The sequence below is a fragment of the Protobothrops mucrosquamatus genome, unplaced genomic scaffold, assembly GCF_001527695.2.
Source record: "Protobothrops mucrosquamatus isolate PMUCROS unplaced genomic scaffold, P.Mucros_1.0 scaffold2928, whole genome shotgun sequence".
Classification (NCBI taxonomy): domain Eukaryota; kingdom Metazoa; phylum Chordata; class Lepidosauria; order Squamata; family Viperidae; genus Protobothrops; species Protobothrops mucrosquamatus.
Window position 1 is genome coordinate 125073 of NW_015388953.1, and position 16326 is coordinate 141398.

The window sequence follows — 16326 nt, forward strand, 5'->3', positions numbered from 1 at the left end:
TTCAACAAAAGACAAACAGAAATTTCGTAGGCAAATTCTCCCCATCAATCTTTCTATAGAGGCAAGTATTTCACCTGCTGAAATATTTACTCCTTCCACATCTGTTGATGGTACAGACATTCTGAAAGAAAAGGCTGACAGTTTTGATTCCTAAAGGTTCTTGCACCTTTAAGAACGGCAGAAAAGAAATTTCCTCCAGTGCAGATTTTCTGTTGACTGCAGTGAAGAGAAAAATCTGCAGGGAGAAATATTCTGCTTGCTGTGCAACTCTTAAAAGCACAGGCACCTATAAAGGTTATGCTTGTGCATAATCTACAGTCATGGAATTCCAAGAGGAAAAGCATCTTCATGTATTTCCAACCCAGATACGGTATTTCAAATGCTTTTCCCTTCCAACAGCAGAATGTGCATGACTTGACATGCTACAAACTAGCCTGGTATGTCATGTAAATCTGAACTGCTGTGAGAACCCAGAAAACTGGGTGACTTAATCAAGTAAATGATAGTTAGCACAGATAAGCATTGTCATGCAAACACCATCAATATTTATCAAGTGAAGCAAGCACTTTCCCAAACTAATGGAAGAGGAAACAGACACCATTGTAATGAGGACAAGAGGAAGCAAGTTTCTTTGCCGACTTCAGCTATTTATTCTCTTCTCCGTTTTTTTCCCTTTTTAACAGAGGCTTTAAGCTCATTTTGAATGACTCGGCTTGCTGTGCATCAATATGGAAGGCAATGCTATCAGGCTGAATGGATTTCTCTAAGTAAGGCATCACTTTTTTTTACCTGGTACAGTATTTGTCCCCGTTTGCGGTTCTATGGTGCAATACATCCTACCTTTCTCTCATACAACTTTCAAGATACAAAACATCAGTTTCCTTTGCAAGTAGGCATCTTGGGACAGCCCTACCATGCCTATTAAGACAATGGAACTTGTAATCCTCATCGAAAGGATCATCAGGACAGGGGAGGCAAGAGACTTGTTAAAAGTGGCCATCATGGAAGGCAAAGGCTGCCCTAAACTGTAGCAGTGACTTAAAAAACTAAGATCTTCTCCCCAAATCAAAGGATAGAACTTTTTTTCAATTTGTATGATGAGTTTCCCTTTCACTTTTTATTTTGATCAGGTATGTGTTTGTTACCATAAAAATTCTGTTGAATGAAAACTGAAATAAAAACTGAACAAAAAAAGTGCATAGCTAGATTAACTGATTTCAGGTCAGAAGCTTGAGTTCTAACAACCAAAACTATATATTGGTTGTGTTTGCCTAACTTGTTTATTCAAGGCAACTTAAGCTGTGATTGCACAATTCAGGCTGTTTGCAAATCATTCTAAACTTGAAATCATGGTTAGCAACCCATACTGGATGTGTTCACACGATATGTTATGCCATAACAAAATTACTTTATAGCTTAAGGTGATGATTTGCTTCATGCAACATCCTACCATACAATGCCATTTGTTGATTCAGTTTTAGACTTTATATGTAGTTCAACTTGTTACGCAAACACAATCACATTTAACCATAAGGTAATTGCACAGTTCACATAATATGTTAAGCCAGTGTTTCTCAACCTTGACAATTTTAAGGCATGTGGACTTCAACTCCCAGAATTCCACAGCCAGCATTGCTGGCTGTGGAATTCTGGGAGTTGAAGTCCACATGCCTTAAAATTGTCAAGGTTGAGAAACACTGTGTTAAGCTAAAAAGTGCCTGGGTAATTTACAGTTCATTGTGTCATGCTGCAGCCACTGAGTAAGCAGCTCTGCATATTTCCAATTCCATTGAACTTTCCTTGCTTTAGGTAATGTATCTAGCTGAACCTATAGCCATGGCAAAGGTTCTAATACTTACCAATCTTTTGAGAAAATATCTTGTCAAAGGTGACTTCACCCCGATCCTCCAAGTATTTCTGCATAACACTGCGGATGCTGCCAAGAGAAGGCACACAAGGGAAGTTAATTATGAAACATCTTTCTAGCTCTCCAAAGATTTTCCCCAAAGCATCTTAGAAACTATATAAATTTAGTATTGCTGATACTGAGAAGACTCTACAACAGATTAGGTATGTCTACCTTGGTACTAGTTTTCTTAAAGAGACTTCTCCAAATGTGATTGACAAATTGTCGTCTAGCCAATATGCTCGAGTCTAAAATATCTAGAGAGCACTAGATTAAGAAAAACTTTTTAATCATCTTCAACAGAAAATATTTGACCACTCATGTACTAGCTATTTTGTTTTAATTTTAAAGAAGAATGCTGTTCCTCTTTTGCACATAAAAAAGAAATTGTACATTTGCAATAGGGATGTACTATATTTCAGTTTTGAGGCTGAAAAAGTGTCCCACACTGGAAATGAATGTATTTATAGATGTCTCCTTAAAGTACCTATGTTTTTCTTGGGTGTATACAGTAACTGTGCAATCCCAGGAAAATACAGTATAAGTCTCAGGTAAGGAGGCACACGGATGCCTGCTCCAATGTACTCTGTCACACCCTTTTAACATTTAGTCAGTAGATACTTACTATAAAGAAAATGTGGCATTTCTAGAATGGTATCTAGATTTGAGAGATTAATTTTCAACAAAATAAAATATTTAGGGTTACCTCTTTCAAATGTGTAAAAGCAAACTGGGGACATATTCCACTGGAACCATGTTCATTTTTCTAAGTAGTTTATCAAAAGAAATGATCCCTTGACTTACAACTGCTTAGCAATAGTTTGAAGTTATGACAGTCTTAAAAAATGAATTACGACCTGTTCTTGAAGTAACCCCACCACCCCTGCAGTAGCATGATTGCTATTCAAGTGTTTGGCAACTGGCTTGCTTTTATGATGGTTGCAGTGTCTTGCAGTAACATGATCACAATTTGCAACCTCCCCAATGGGCTTCCAACAAGCAAAGTTAATTGGGAAAGCCAGATTCGCTTAACAACCATGTGATCCGCTTAAACAACCACAGTAAAAATGATCATAAAATGGGGTAGTCATATGATGACTCGTTTAATGACTGCACTGTTGGTGGCCAAAATTCCTCTCCCTACTGTTGTCTTAAATCAAAGAGTATCTGTAAGGAAGATGTAAATTGCCAAACATGATATTGGGACAGAGTATATTTGGGCTGAAAATGAGCCAGAAATGTCAAGTTACAAAGGTATCTCAATGATGAGTTGGCAAGATTTTTAGGTGGCAATCTGGAAAACATACTACTGTATAATAGTTTCTGCATTAACTAGACATGATGAGTTAATGTATTACGAAGTATTGAAACTCTAATTTTAAACTTTGGCAATCTTTTTGAGATGATCCAAGGCCTTATTTCTTCTGTAAATATCTGCTTCTGTGGTACAATTTTTCCCCCTCATAGAGAACAGCTGGATTTCCGAACTATCTGAGTGTTCATTTTTTTATTTTTAAAAATGAGAAAATCTGCATTAGCATCTCCTATTTCAGTCTTAAAATTACCGTATGTAAAAATTCCTCAATAGCTTCAACAATGTCACCTACCCATGTTTATGCTAAAACTATGTGATTTCATGATTTTTTGTCTTTGAGAATTATGTATAATCTGAAACTATGTTAGATGGATGGTTTTTTTTATGAAAAGAACGTATCCGTCTTAGAAGGTGCAACATATCTTAATCTATCACAAATATGCCAAGGCAGCATTCCTAACACCTATAATTCATAACTAAATCTAATTTAACATGCCTTATTACAGTAATTATGCCTATGGTTCTCTGGTTAGATTCTGAATGTACAATCATTACTCCATTTATGTACAGAAGTTTTAGCTTCTATACAGCTACTTTGTGCTCAATATGCTGAGCTGGAACACAGAAACAAGCTTGCCTAACTTCCTGAGGTAAACCAAAGTAAACTAGTGTTTCTCAATCTTAACAACATTAACATATGTGGACTTCAACTCCCAGAATTCCCTAGCCAGCCAGAAAAGTTTTAAGGAAGATTGTTGGAACCACAAATTGTTAACAAAAAAACATGCTAGGGGAGAAACTCCTAGTTTCTAGTAAGTTCACATTAGTGGGGAAACCAGTTATAGTTCTTTCAGTGACAACTGCTGAAATGCAAAAGGTGAGCATTTGCTGATAAAGTTTAATGGTAATTACAAAAGTTTTAGGAATCTGATCCTAGTACTGATTCTTGTCTCAATTTTTTCTTAGTAAAATAAAGCTATAGAGCATAGCAAAGGCTACTGAGAATGTCAGTTCCCTTGAATTCTTCTAGTACAGGCACTTAATGAGAGGTAGTTACTACCATACTAAAAATAATCAGCCAGATGTTGAAAATGCTTTTACTCGCATATAGGCCATTGGGAAGGAAATAGGAAATTACTTGCAAATAACCCTGAATATCGGAGCTGCTGTTAAAAATATTTTTTGGACTGGAAGACAAAACACTGAATTTAACTTCAGTACTGACTCATTAACTCAAGTGCTCTGAAAGTGTAAGTTGTACCTTACGGAAAAAGTGTACAACTTTTCTGAGGTTTGTGTGCAGGCAAACCAGGATTTTTGCCAGATATATTTATATACCACCCAGATCTATCTGTGAGGAGGATGAGATGTTTCTAAATGTGATAAATAAAATTTTGCTGTTGTTTTGTCAGGACAGGCCAACAACTCTAGTTTTGCAAGTACACTTGTTTGCACATCCAAAATGGATCTTATCAAACATGCTCCCTTTCACTCAAAATAAACTGGCAACCAGATTTTCCAAGGAAACTTGGAGCAAGTTCTGATAAGTTGCCAACTCTGTACTTCCTCCAGTTTGCACTTGAATCTGGATCATTATTACAATTTGCTCTTGCTCTGCCTGGGTAAGCCAGCAGGTTCCCTCGCTGAACAGGTAGTGAGGAAAGTGCAGGCATACCTTGAAAGAGCTCCAGCTTTGCACATTTCTCAGTTCTGTGTATTAAAAACTGGATCACTTTCAAAATTTGCTCCTGCTCTGCTAGGAGACACTGGCAGGGAACTTACTCTTTTGTTAAATTTATACCTCATCTTGCCTTTAAGAGCCCCAAATAGCTTATATGGCCGTTTCATTGTTTCCCTACAATACTGTACCACCCCTCTAAAAAAAAAGTGCCTTAAGAGATAATAACTGGCCTAAATTCACCCAATGGGCTTTTAAGGCTAAGAACAGACTTGAACGTGGACCTCCCACATTTTGACCCAAATTATAAAAATCACACTACCAAAATCTGGAGATAATTTTCACATGTCTCTAATTTTAGGTGTGCAAGGCTCACGGCACGCATACATAAAACCGAACTCAATCTTGTTCTGTCTTCACAGAGTCAGAATTTTCTACAGTTGGTGTAATAAAGATCAATTATTGATCAAGAATAAATGCTACTACAAAGGAAGGTGGCTATATTAAAAATAAAAACTTCAGGAATTACGCAAAGATCATCCTTCTTATCAAAAATAAGATTGTAAATTGTTATTTGCAATGAAATGTTTTTGTTTTATAAAGTGCTATCATTTGCTTTATTATTTGATAGATGAAAAAGCATTTCTTAAAAATGTTGTATTCATTGCCCAACCACACTAAAAATGATAATTTTATCCAAGGAGGTCATGCAAATTCATTTATCATTTAGGGGGTCAAAGCACAGCAATGGACGAGGGCCCCTGCCATGACTAATCACAGAAAAAGGAAATAAATGCATAGAAAATAGCCTGCTTCCCTTAACAGGAAAAAAACCAACACACTCCACTAGTAACAAATAGATAAGGAAAGTTTTATTACTTGTTTTATAATCTTCTCTTTCCGCATAAAATGCTAAATTCTGCCCTCTCAAAAATGCTATACCCATGTTATAGTAACAAATTTCTAGCATCTGTGTACAACCTGCAAGACATTGATCAAGTGGTTGCCGCAAATAACGAGATCTAGATTGCTACAACTCTTGGTCTGTGTTGCAATTGCTTCTGTTGTAGAAGATCCAACGGGTTTAAAACCAGAGGAGATACCATTTCCTGAAAACTGCAATGATTCTTCGATTCTAGTTGGAAGTGATGTGAGAACAACACTTGAAGGGACAGATTCAATGTTGCTAAGGCAGGAACTGCAGAATATCAGGATCTACTGAAAGCGGATGAAACTGTTCCATAATTAGAATTATGAAAGGCTGCTGTGCCAATTCTGCATTCTGATATAGCCCAACCTTGTCCACTCTTTGTACGTGTTGAACTATAGTTTCCATGATTCCTAATAAGCATGCCCTATAGTCACAGCTGCTGTAAAGTATGGGAACTGTAGCCAAATACATTAGTAGGATGTACAATTGGAGGAACAGTTGTAGTGAAAAGCCCACCACACAAGGTAATTGCTCAAGAGGGACTATTTGCACAATTTTGATTTTCTTGGCATAAAGTAGAATTCAATGTAACCGGTAAAATTTTGAGTTTGCTTTCTCAAGAGACCAATACTGTATGATTCTGAATAATTTTGAACATTATCTCTTGCAATTATGACAGCAATTTCCTTGTCTAAATTATTAATATTGTGTGATTTATGAGCCAGAATAGTGAGAAAATGGATGGCGAGAAATTTGGATTCAATAATCAGTTACAAAATTCACGGTGTGGCTGAGGCCATGTCACTGTATCTTGCTCTAAAGTAGCTCAACAGATCCAAAGTTCCCAAAGACCCAAGACGCTACACGGGTAATACTCAATACTCAATATCTGTCAAATGCCATAGAAATTACGAGTCTAGGGGTGATATGAAAAAAAAATGAGACATTAAGGGTACCATGAACCGATTAAGACTTCAAATATTTTCAAGAATATCAAGAACAAGCATAACAAAGAATATACAGACAAAAAAGAATAAAATGTCTACTATACTAATGAGCATCATCTACTCCGCAGCTTTTCTGTCTACTCTGTTCTTTGTCCTCCATCTATTACAGTTAGTCCTCGACTTACAACCATTTATTTAGCAACTAGCCAAAGCTAAAATAGCACTGAAAAAACTGACTTACAACCAGTTCTTGCACTTATGACCGTTGGAGCAACCCCCAGTCACATGATCAAAATTCAGGCGCTTGGAAATCAGCAAGCTTGACACATGTATTTATGATAGCTACAGTATCCCGGGATCATATGATTGCCATTTGCAACTGTCCCAGCTGGATTCTGACAAGCAAAGCTGGATTTGCTTAACAACCCTATGATTCACTTAACTGCAGTCATTTGCTTAACCACCATGACAAAAAAGATTGTAAAAGGTGCAATTCGCTTAATAACCATCTTGCTTAGAAATGGATATTCTGATCCCAATTGTTGTTATAAGTCGAATTATACCTGTATTCCAATCTTAGGCAGAATTTTTACCCCAGATCGGGAGAATAGAAATACTGCCCCAATATCACATATTGAGGACATGTAACCACTCCCTTCGCCATAAAAAAGAGGATTGGAAAATATACACACAACCATTCAGAGAATATCTCACAAATCAAACTCGAAAATAAACCACAATTCTTTTTATTATGTATAATTTCAGAACATACCAATGAAAAACACCATAATTCATTAAGATATATATATACACTCAGGTCTGTGAGGAGAAACTCTGTACAACACTGGAAAAAAGACATAGTACCAAAGATATCTCCTTGGGAACTCAAAACTTGGAGAATACATAGCAATAGCAAAATTAACTATATATATATATACATAAAAGAAATGTAGTAAATATAAGAAAAATGATTTTCATATATATATACGATATATCAGACAGCAAGTAAGTACAAACACTTAGGAGCATAGTTTCTACATCTATGTTTATAAATACTGTAAACTGTTTAAAGTGCAAAGAAGGGGGAATTCAGAAATCAAATACTTATCTATACTATTTTTAGTGGTTTTTCTATTTTTTAGTATGCACAGATAACACTACAGTGGAGATTTGGCGTTAAGCTCAGTGATTTATATTTTTTCATATCAAAAAACTTTAATGTACTTCATTTGGTATGGTTAACCTTCATTAATGTTATCCTGTGCATTAATTGTATAACTTCCGTAATTTTCTTGTCCACTTGTTCACATATCTTCTGAAAGTATCCCTTTGTTTAAAATAAAAACAGTGCTGATCCAAAAGCCAGCACTGTTTTTAAAGCAACGGTTTGTTTATAAAAAAATGTATATTGCCTAACACCGTCTTGAGTTGAGGTGCAATAAAAATTAAATAAATAAATAAATAAATCACAAGATTCTTAGTGCTGTGGCTTTCCAATTTTCACAATGAAAACAGTAATTCTCATATTTCACAAAGCAGATCAAACAAACAAACAAAGAAAAAACAATAGAAAGCTATATGGGTCAACTATCCATGGAGAAATGTTTATGAAAAGAGTGTGTGCAGGGTCCTCACTGCCAGCAGTTCCCATAAATCACACGTATCTAGGTGCTTGATAATTAACATTGTGGCCTTCAGAAATGTGACACTGTCAGTTTTGACAAACCAAGATCACATCAAGCAAAGCAATCACAAAAATTAATACAGGAGACAACTATTTAGCATATTTTCTGATCTACAAAGACAATCTAGATATTTAAAGACTCGTTAAATATCAGAACAGTTTCTGACATGTTATGTCCTATCCGTGATTGCCCAAAGCAAAATAAAATATGCATAAAACAATTCTACGAATAAGCTTTCTTCTGCAATGTGATTTAAGGCTGAATTATGTCCAAGGCCTACCTCTTTGAAGCATTTCCAATATCTGGTTTCAGAAGACATTTAAATTACATCCCTGAATCTGCAAACCCTAACCTTCATTATTCCATCTGATGGGAATTCTCCAGTAGAGCTCCTGTTCTGACTGTGACAAAACTATTCTGCAGGCTTCTTCAACTCCTAATCGTCTTTTGGGGTCTTGCTTCACCGATTAGAAGTTTGGCCTTTTAATTTTTTCTTTTTTAGGACAACCTAAAATGAAAACCTTGTTGGTGCCTCCTTCTGTATTTAGATCTACACTTAAGATCATCTGTCTCCCATGCTTCTACATCAAGGAGATTGCAAGACTGACAAAACTGAAGACTTTTCTAATGAGTTTAGAAGAGAAAGGTAAATGGGAACATGCCACTAGTAATACCATTAGTGCAAAGTTCGAGAATTGATACTTAAATGAGCATAAATATAATTTAATTCTGCAATTCCTGTTAAATTATTGTACGCCGCCCAGAGTCACTTCCAGTGACATGGGTGGCTATATAAATTGGATTAATAAAGAAATATTCTGTATGGCTCTGACTTAGCCAAGAGAGTTGCCAGAGAAGTGTTACTATCCAAGTTGGGGATGAAGGGTAGAGGCTGCTGGTTGATTCTCCCTGCTTTAAGATTCTTTTCTTCCAAGACTGTGGAACAGCACCTAAAGTTCCCATGTGGGCAACTACTTCCATATTGAAACCAGCAGCATGTGAAGAACACAAAGGCTCCTGGGTCTTTCAAGCATTGCCATGGTTACACATCTGCTTCATCTTCTAAAAGAGCAGCTGCCATTTTTACCCTCCAAGGGTGCTTTTTGCTTTATTTCAGAGACTATCCATTCATCCACCCTTCAATGGTAGGGGAGTGGAGAGAAGCTGTGTCTGAGTAGCCATCGGCCTCAGCTGAGAAAACCCAAGGTTATTGGATGAGATGGAGTAGAGCAGAATAGGCCAGATGTCACATGGAGGTTGGCAGAAGAAGAGGGAGGTAAGAGGGAGAATAGAAGACAGCCTGCACTTCCCTATGTGCTGTCGGTGCAAAATGCCTGTCAGGCCCAACCCAGTTGCCCTTGGTAACAGCTGCTGGGAAGCGAGTTAAGGGTTGGCCAAACTAAATTGTGGCCCTTGGATTTTATGCGCCAAGACCATTTTGGTGTCACCCGACAGTAAAATCCTTACATGAAGCAAATCTTCTACCAAATGCGTTCCTCCTTATTTGTTTTGAGAAAAACTGCACCTTGGTGACCTTGCAAAGGATTTGCACAGGATTGCAATGTTGTTTGTACAGCTCTAATTCCCATTTAAGTTTAGAGTAACAAGGGGCACGAGCGCCTAAGTGCAATCCCATTTCCAATCCACAGTGCTAAAGAAATATAGACGTAACCGTTTGTATTTAAGTTTGCATTAGACGAGATTCTTGTGAACAAGTGACAAGGGTCCACTCCCTGAACAGAATACAGCATAAACATATGCAAGTGGCTAGGCTATCTGAACATGGGTACAGCCTTAATGCATGCTCTCTGGAGCACACAGAGGAGCAGATGCTGGATGGCTCAGAAAAGCATATATTTTATACAGCCTGCCTCTCTGCAGAGATTAATAACAGCTTGTTACACATACATGAGAAACAAAAGAGGGGACTGTGACAAGCAGATAAGGAAAACGGCAGTCCTGGGGAAGAGGCTTGTTATTCTGTGAATGAGGACCAGGATGTCTGCTGTTGTAAGGAATAATGCCCCTCAAATTGGGCCGAATGGGGACACGTGATACCCCTTCCTATTGCCCACGGTAGTAACCCAAAACACAGAACAGGAAAGGTGACATTTAAAGGAGCTATTCCTTCTCCCATCTTTTCCTCTTGAGGACAGAAGAGGCGAGCGAAGCTGGCACGGTTAATTTCAAGAGCGCTCTCAGACAGATGGACGTTCATACACGCGCCCGCGCACTCACACGCACAGACAGGCAGGCAACCGGGGCCAACTCCACGGCGCCCCACACCTGCCCCCAGCTCACCTCGGCTCAGGTAGGATGATCTTCTTGCTGGCTCGAGCCGCCGGAGTAGATTTACTTTTCTCCATTGCCATTAAGTAGCTCACATCGGCGAGCACAGCCTCCAAGTCGGCCATCTTGCCAGGAAATATTTCTTCTTCTGCTTTCTTTTTTTTTTTTTTTTCACAATCAATTCTCCGATTATTCCCCGCGGCCTCCGGGGCTGCCTCGTCTCCTCTTGTCTCGTCGGAGCGGGTGCCGCTACGCGTGCCGAAGGAGGGGAGAGGGCGGAGGAGCGGGGATCGGTCCCCCCCACCCCTCTTACCAACAGACCCACATGATGCCTGTGCGGGAAGCCGCGCGTCCACCTTATTTCTGCACCGACGCCGCTGGCTCCTTCGCCTGCTGGCTGCTACTGCCGTGCCTGCTCTGGGGCTAGGCGCGCAGTCTGGGTGTACGTACAAGAGGGGAGGGCTGCGCTTTCGCCGCCTGTCAACGCGGGGAAGGGAGCGGGGCGCCGCTTTGGAACTCGAAGCGCTGGGTCCGGTCGGGGTTTCTCTCCCGAGGCGGAGCGCAAGCCCGGCCTGGAGGAAAGGCGCCGCCAAGGCAGCCCCGCGGAAGGGAGGGAAGGATCGGTTCACGCCCGGACGCGGATTGAAGCTTAGGAGAGAACCTGGAGCTCGCGGGCTTCCTCCTCGCCCGCGGGCTTCCTCCTCGCCCGCGGGCTTCTCCCTCCCCCTCCCCCCAGCCCCGCGGGAGCAAAGGTCTCTGGGCCCAGCGGCGCAGCGCTCCGGATCCTTTGGGGGCAACTTCAACAGCACCCGCGCTGCTGGCGGGCAATAAGAAGAGGTTGCTTTGGACGCCGAAGGAAGTTCGCCGCCCAGTGCTGCCCTCCAGAGGCTGCGGGCGGACTTACAACGTGCTTGTTCTACGCCAGTTTTAGTCTCTCTCTCTCTCCCCCCCCCCCCCGCCCCAAGCAATTTCCATCTCGATGCGAGAACAGCCCAAGGCAGCTCGTTGCAATGGAGGGGGGGGGGACGCTCCAATCGAGAAGCGCTCGGAGGCCTAACGGGCCAATTCGTACTGCCCTCGGTTGCTGCATAGGCATGCGCAACAGGCCCTTTGCCTAGCATCCTTCAGATGGGAAAGTTATGTGGCAAGAAAAATAGGCACTTTACTGTTGATTAATAAAGGCATTCACGCAAGTGTGAGAAAGAAAGGAACCAGCTCTACTGCATTCACGCATGGAGGCAGGAGGAGTAGGGCTAACTGATCAGTGTAATAAGTACTGTATTAAGGCCAAGAAAACCCAAATGGGTCAGTCATCAAACAAGTCATTCCTCTTACTCGAGGAACAAGTATTCAGGCCCAAATAGTCCTACTTTGAACACATTACGTGAACATCCAGGTTTTTGGAGAAGACTAATTCTGGGGAGGAATTGCAAGAAGAGGATAACTTAACAGAAAGGCGAATGGACTCAGTTACAGTGGTGATTGGGTGCATTGGTGGAACATCTGAAGGACCAGGTTAAGGACAGATAGTAACTTTTTCTTCTTTCAATAAGCAATTGAAAAGCCTCATAACTTCTTCAGGAGTTTGATATTGTCTGCTCTCTGAAATTACGCCAAGAACAATTTATTACATTTATCTGCCTACAATTTGGATATTCCTTCAGATCAAGATAGGGAGAATTAGGACGATTGTAATCCAAGAATAAATTCTCAGCACGTTTCTCTGGTTTCAACACATGCCATAATGACTGCAAAAGCAGGTATTGACCTTCCTATAGAAATGGAGTATCATCATAGATGTAATGTTACAAACAGAGTTTTATACACCATCCGTTTCCTGAAATTCAGTTATTTTTTCTCAATCCATACAGTAAAGAAGCATCTATCCAGTATAACAGAATCAACTGATAAAGACACAAATCCAGTGATGGGATTCAGCCAGTTCACACCAGTTTGGCAGAACCGGTAGCTAATTTTTTGTTGCCCAGGCCCAGAATGGACTTCCGGAAGCGGCATTCACACAGAGAACCGGTTGTTCACATATTTGAATCCCACTACTGCACTAATCAACTGTACCAATCATATTTCTTTTTTGCTTGTGATCATACAGATCCTTTGCATCACTTAAACCCTATAGTTAGTCATGCCAAAAAGTTGTTAATCCGGTTTTTCAGTATGAACTGGTCCTCACTATGACTAATATGAAATTTGAACCGGATATTTTTTTTAGGAGTTTATCACATAGGTTGTGAAGTAATTTCCTTAAACAATCCTGCCTCTCTACTTTTTATTTGCATTTTGCATACCAGAGTGACCACCATTATTACTATAGATACAGCACATACAGCTGAGATAAAATATATGCCCTTCTGAAAGCTGGAAAACTTTGGGCTGGAATTCCATGGTGGTCTCCTGCCTAAGAATCTACCTGCTTACCCTCTGAGCTCTGACAAGGCTGGCTAGGTGTCCTAAAAATTGAGTATGGGGCAAGGAATATTACTACTGAAAATGCAATTGATATTTTCTTTCATCTGAAAAATAAAGTTTATTTTTTTCTTAAACAACTTCCTAGTTAAATATTTCACAGCTTTTTTAGGACTTTGGAAGAGCAAACCAATTCTGCATGAGCTTCAGATGAATTGATTCTGCATCACTTGAATAAATGGTGACGTGGAACAGCTCTACAATATGAAACAGGATACGTGGAGCATAGGAGTTCATCTTTTCTTCCGATTAAACAACTAAGTATGTGTAAACGACAAGTATAAATCATTTGCTGTATAATAGCTTTTATAGTGATCTACAGGAATATTTCCAGAGGCATCTGGTTAGCCACAGTGGGAAAAATTGCTGTAGTCTAGCTAGGGCTTTGATCTAACCCAGCAAGACTCTTTTTTTTGCACATTTCTAAATATAACTTGTTAGGCACCTGACTATAACTGGCTGTGAAAGTGGGTCAAGTTAAGCCTTTTTTGCATTGTAAATCACATTGGGCTGGATGGCATGTTAAAATTATGTGAACAATATAAAATCTGGCCTGGGCACTACTATAACAATGGATAGAGTAACTTGACGAGGAAGTTGCCAGTTTTACTTTCATTGCAGCTCAGGTTTGGTTTTACTGCCTTCCATTAATATCAACCAGAAGAATAAAAAATATAAAAATAATTCTGCATTCTATAAGGCAGTGATGGTGAACCTTTTAGAGACCGAGTGCCCAAAAACCAGCCCGCCCCCCGCTCCGCCCACCCACAGGGCCACTCACCACAGATCGCCCAGGCAGCCTTGCAGCACCATGGTGGCCACGCCCTCCGCCTGCACCCAGCAGCAGCATCTGCACATGATGGGGCACGAGGGCGGAGACTTGCCCCTGCTGCTCAGCTGCCATGTGCTTGGCTGCGCTGCTCTGCGTGGGCCACGCTCAGGGGCGACTCTCTTCCAGGGAGGCTGCTGGTGAGGGGGTCATGGGTGAAGGCAAGGCTGGGGCAACAGCATGTGTGCCCACAGAGAGGGCTCCGAGTGCCACCTCTGGCACACGTGCCATAGGTTCGCCACCACTGCTATAAGGCCTCGGCCAAAATACTCCCAGCCTACAGCCAATATCTCCTCTTGGTAATGTACCAATATACCTTTACATGGCATGCATAATATTTCTAAATAGTTCATAAAATTTCCCTAATAGTTTTTTTTAAACATAAGAAAGTGTAAAACATACAAAAATCTATTGTCTATGTCTTAAATCCAGTGAAATAAATGAGATGTAGGCTTGTAATAATTATTGCTCGGAATTGCAATAGATCTGTTCTATGTATGGATGAGTCCAGATCCAATCTAATAGACATCTCTTCTTGTCAACATGAATGGAAGGAAATCACAACTCCACTTTTCTTAGAGATTATAATAAAATGACATTTATATTCTTATTCCTTGTAAGAATAAACTTTGTATAAAATTTTGATTTTTTTGTTTGAATTTCTGTTGTGAGCTGAAATACAGTGTACTTATACAGGTCTGGAAATAGGGGTGGAGTTTTTTGGGATTTTGATATGTAGCATAATACTTTATTTATTACATTGTTTTTAAATTTTGGAACACTAGATGTAGTAACAAGAGTTGCCTTTCACTGTAGTTTAATAAACATGCCTTTGTTTCCAGTGTTCAGTCCTCAAGCACTGGAGAGATAATCATTATAACAGCCACTTTTTTACAAGCTCTCTCCCCATATCGGTGGCTGATTTGCTCTGATGATATAATCGATCCGTAATAACAGGGATCAGGCTCTTTTACCATAAGAAGAGTATACAAATGGATTAACCATTACATCGAAAGTGAATATAAGTGGATTAATGCTAGCTTTTTGCTATCGTAGATTATTAGGTAGCAGCTGCTATCACAGTACTCCAAACCCAAGGTTATTACAATGTCAAGTTTCTGTGTCCTCCTCTTGTTTTAATAATGAGCAGTTGCAAATTTTATTTATTTTTTTGATAAATTGACTTTTTTGAATAGAGAAAAGACATTATTGATTCGTGACTGGAAGCGTTATTTATTTATTTATTTATTTATTTATTTATTTATTTATTTATTTATTTATTTATATTCTGCCTTTATTATTTTTTATTATTTTTACAAATAAATCAAGGTGGCAAATATATCCAACACACCTTCCTCCTCCTATTTTCTCCACAACAACCCTGAGTGGTAGGTTGAGCTGAGAGAGAGAGTGCCTGACCCAAATTTACCCAGCTGGCTTTTATGGGTAAGGCAGAACTTGAACTCACAGTCCCCCTCTTTCTAGCCTGGTGTCTTAACTACTACATCATAAGTAAAAAATAAAAAAGCGAATTTGTGATTTATGGTTTTGATAATTAGACAAAATAGATTATAGAAAGAAAAGTAATAAAATGTGACTTTAGAGAGAGAAATTAAAATATATTTATGCTTATAACTCCTGTGAAGAATATTGGAAACCTCTTCTTTATATCTTTTTTCTTTCCTATTTTTTCTTCAACTTTTTTCTTCTTTTGCACTTTTTGTTTTGTTGTTCTTTTGTTCTTTTTCCTTCCTTAGATTTAGTAGGTAGTTTTACTACAGTTACCTTGTGTTCGTTTTTAATCTTCTTGTTTAAAAGTTTGAACAAAAATTATATATGATATAAATGAATTTTATTTTTGCAGATTCAATTAAATTCAGGTTTTCATTAGGTTTTCTACCATGAATTCAAGATCACTTCTTGTTTATCATCCATAAAGACCTATCATTATCAATGTGAAATTATCATTTTTCGCCAATGTATCTGACATTTACTGAATTTCATTTGTCATACTTTGGCTTTAGCTCTAATTTTTGAGAAATGTTTGAATTTTTGAACATTGCTTGGCTGTAATTTATAAATCTGACTATGTTGTTTCTCAGCCATTATTCCATTTTAGCTTACAATATTAATCCAGGGTGGGTAGTGCTATTTTTTTTATTGCAAGAACAATCTATTAATTTTATCCTATGATTTATATTTTTAAAAATTATGTTACCAATAATGAGTAAATCCTGTCTTTTATGCAAGATTTTATAAAGA

The 16326-nt window shown here is 39.0% G+C and overlaps 1 protein-coding gene across 1 annotated transcript in view; it reads right to left on the reverse strand.

Annotated features, from left to right (window-relative positions):
- Positions 1 to 10876, reverse strand: part of GRK2 (G protein-coupled receptor kinase 2) — a 41783-nt gene extending 30907 nt beyond the window's left edge. The window contains exons 1-2 of the mRNA XM_015826009.1: positions 10764 to 10876; positions 1860 to 1936 (exon numbers count right to left, since the gene is read on the reverse strand). Coding sequence (XP_015681495.1) covers positions 1860 to 1936; positions 10764 to 10876 — 190 coding nt within the window. The remainder of the gene's footprint in view (positions 1 to 1859; positions 1937 to 10763) is intronic.
- Positions 10877 to 16326: the final 5450 nt, after the last annotated feature.